The 2484-nt window shown below is 38.4% G+C and overlaps 1 protein-coding gene across 1 annotated transcript; it reads left to right on the top strand.

Annotated features, from left to right (window-relative positions):
- Window positions 1–649: 649 nt before the first annotated feature.
- Window positions 650–1146, top strand: LOC112834213 (protein CEBPZOS-like). The gene has a single exon (XM_025885674.2). It carries the CDS (start codon window positions 661–663, stop codon window positions 895–897), a length of 237 nt encoding a protein of 78 aa, XP_025741459.1. The 5' UTR covers window positions 650–660; the 3' UTR covers window positions 898–1146.
- Window positions 1147–2484: the final 1338 nt, after the last annotated feature.

Genomic DNA, 2484 nt, shown 5'->3' with positions numbered 1-2484 from the left:
TTGCAAATAACAGTATGAACTCAGGACTTATTTTTCTCTTTCTAAAAAGTATGTATTTCTAATCTTATGTACAAGATGAGCCCAGGATCTCTTATTGGGACAGAAAATAAGGAAGCAATTTAAAAACTATAGGGTCATGTCAAAAGCAGCACATGGGAACCAACACATCAAATATGAAAGTATCTAAAAGAATAATGACTATAACTGATTGAAACATATAAAAAAAATCCATCCAATAGGAAGAAAACTTTGGAGGTTGCTAAGATGCCAACCTTATTTTGAAAATGAGTAAACAGATTTTTAACGCCACAAGGAAGTGGTCGGCTAAGTCCAGAATGTGGGAAACTGTGCAGGACAGTCTGTTGTGTGAAATGAATGATGGGATGGAAGGGAGGGGCAGGTAGAGGACTATTGTAGACTAAGAGACTTAAAGGACTGGACAACCAAATGTGGGCTCTGGATCTTCTGGAAAGAACAAGATAAGGCCACAGCCAGAGATCTAAGCAAAACAGATATAAGTAACATGCTTAAAGGAGAATTTAAAGCAACAACCATAAGGACACTCACTGGGCTTGAGAAAAGAATAGGAGACATCAGTAAGACCCTTACCACAGAGATAAGAGTTAAGAAAGGAATCAGGGTGCGTGTAAGCCCCTCAGGATGGCCCACACTATGGAACTAGTGGCAAAGAAGATCTTTAAAGGAGTTTTAGTAGTTGAACTCTTGGGCATTTTTGGAGCATATTTTTTGTTTAGTAAGATGAATACAAGCCAAGATTGCAGGCAAACAATGAGCAAGAAATTTCCCTTCATCTTGGAACTTTATTACAAATCTGACTCCGTACAACTCCGAATGTACGGATTCAGACAGCAAGATCAAGAAAAAATGGTTGAATAGCAAAAATTAGGACCAGTCATCGCGTTCAGCCTCCCATCTAAGCTGTTTGAGACCTTTGTGGGGGAGAAGAAAGATGAGCACACCACATTGCAGACTCCTGGCCCCACAGAACAAAACAGGAACTTCTGCTCTGCCATGGCTCACAGTCATTTCCCATCCCCTATGCAAATCCCCTGCTTTTGTTTGTTGCTTTCCTTTGGCATTTATTATTAAAGACTACCGTTTAAAAAATAAAAGACTAGGAGAAGAAAGAAAAGAAAGAAAGAAAGAAAGAAAGGAATCAGAGATGAAAAGTGTAGTAAATGAGATTAGAAACACACTTGAAGCAATAAACAGCAGGCTGGAAGAAGCAGAGAAACAAATTAATGACCTAGAAGACAAAATAATGGAAAGCAGTGATGCTGAACAAAAGAGAAAGAAAAATGAGAATAGACTTAGGGAACTCAGTGACACCATCAAATTAGTAACATTCATATTACAGGAGTCCCAGAAGAAGAGAAAGGGGGGGCAGAAAAGTTATTTGAAGAAATAATAGCTGGAAAATCTTCCCTAATCAGGGCAAGGGAATCAGACCTCCAGATCCAGGAGGCACAGAGAACTCCCATCAAAATCAATAAATGCAGGCCCATGCCAGGACATATTGTAATTAAATTTGTAAACTATAGTGATAAAAAAAATCTTAAAAGCATCAAGACAAGTCATTAACTTACAAGGGAAAATGCATAAGGGCTAGCTGGAGAAACTTGGCAAACCAGAAGAGAGTGGCATGATATATTCAAAGTGCTGAATGGGAAAAGGCTGCATCCAAGGATACTCTATCCGGCAAGGCTTATTCAGAATAGGAGAGGTAAAAGAGTTTCCCAGATAGACAAAAACTAAAGGAGTTCATGACCACTGAACGAGCCCTTCAAGAAATATTAAAGGGGACTCTTGAGTGAAAGGAGAGACCAAAAGTGGCAGTACAAAGGCAGGAAACACAAAAGCAGTAAAATTGAGTATTTCTCTAAAAATCAATCAAGGACTCACATACACACACACAAAAGGATATAAAATAAAATATAGGGGAGTCTGGGTGGCTCAGTCTTAGTTAAGCATCTGCCTTTGGCTCAGATCATGATCCCAGAGTCCTGGGATTGAGCCCCGCATCAGGCTCCCTGCTCAGCAGGAAGCCTGCTTCTCCCTCTCCCACTCCCCTTGCTTGTGTTCCCTCTCTCGCTGTATCTCTGTCAAATAAATAAAATCTTTAAAAATAAATAAGTAAACTATAAAAATATATACCAAAAACATGGGGAGGAGAAAAGAATGGGTTCAAACTTGAACAACCATCAACTTAACACAGACTGCTATTTGCAAAAGGGGTTATATACAAACCTAATGGTAACTATATATCAAAAACCACTAAGAAACATGCAAAGAACAAAACAAAATCCAAATATATCACTAAAGAAAATTCAGCAAAACATGAAAGAGATAAAGACAAAGGATCAGAGAAAATCTCCAGAAACAAAACAAGCAATTAAATGGCAATAAATACATATCAATAACCACTTTGAATGCAAATGACCTAAATGCTCCAATCAAAAGGCA

This window comes from Callorhinus ursinus, unplaced genomic scaffold (genome assembly GCF_003265705.2).
Source record: "Callorhinus ursinus isolate GAN/ISIS: 27379988/994484 unplaced genomic scaffold, GSC_fseal_2.0 scaffold15, whole genome shotgun sequence".
Taxonomy (NCBI): Eukaryota; Metazoa; Chordata; class Mammalia; order Carnivora; family Otariidae; genus Callorhinus; species Callorhinus ursinus.
This window is presented reverse-complemented; position numbering and strand designations above follow the sequence as displayed.

What these genes read in the sequence shown, in the direction of transcription:
- LOC112834213 (XM_025885674.2), top strand. Translation starts at nt 661, where the DNA reads ATGGCCCACACTATGGAACTAGTGGCAAAGAAGATCTTTAAAGGAGTT.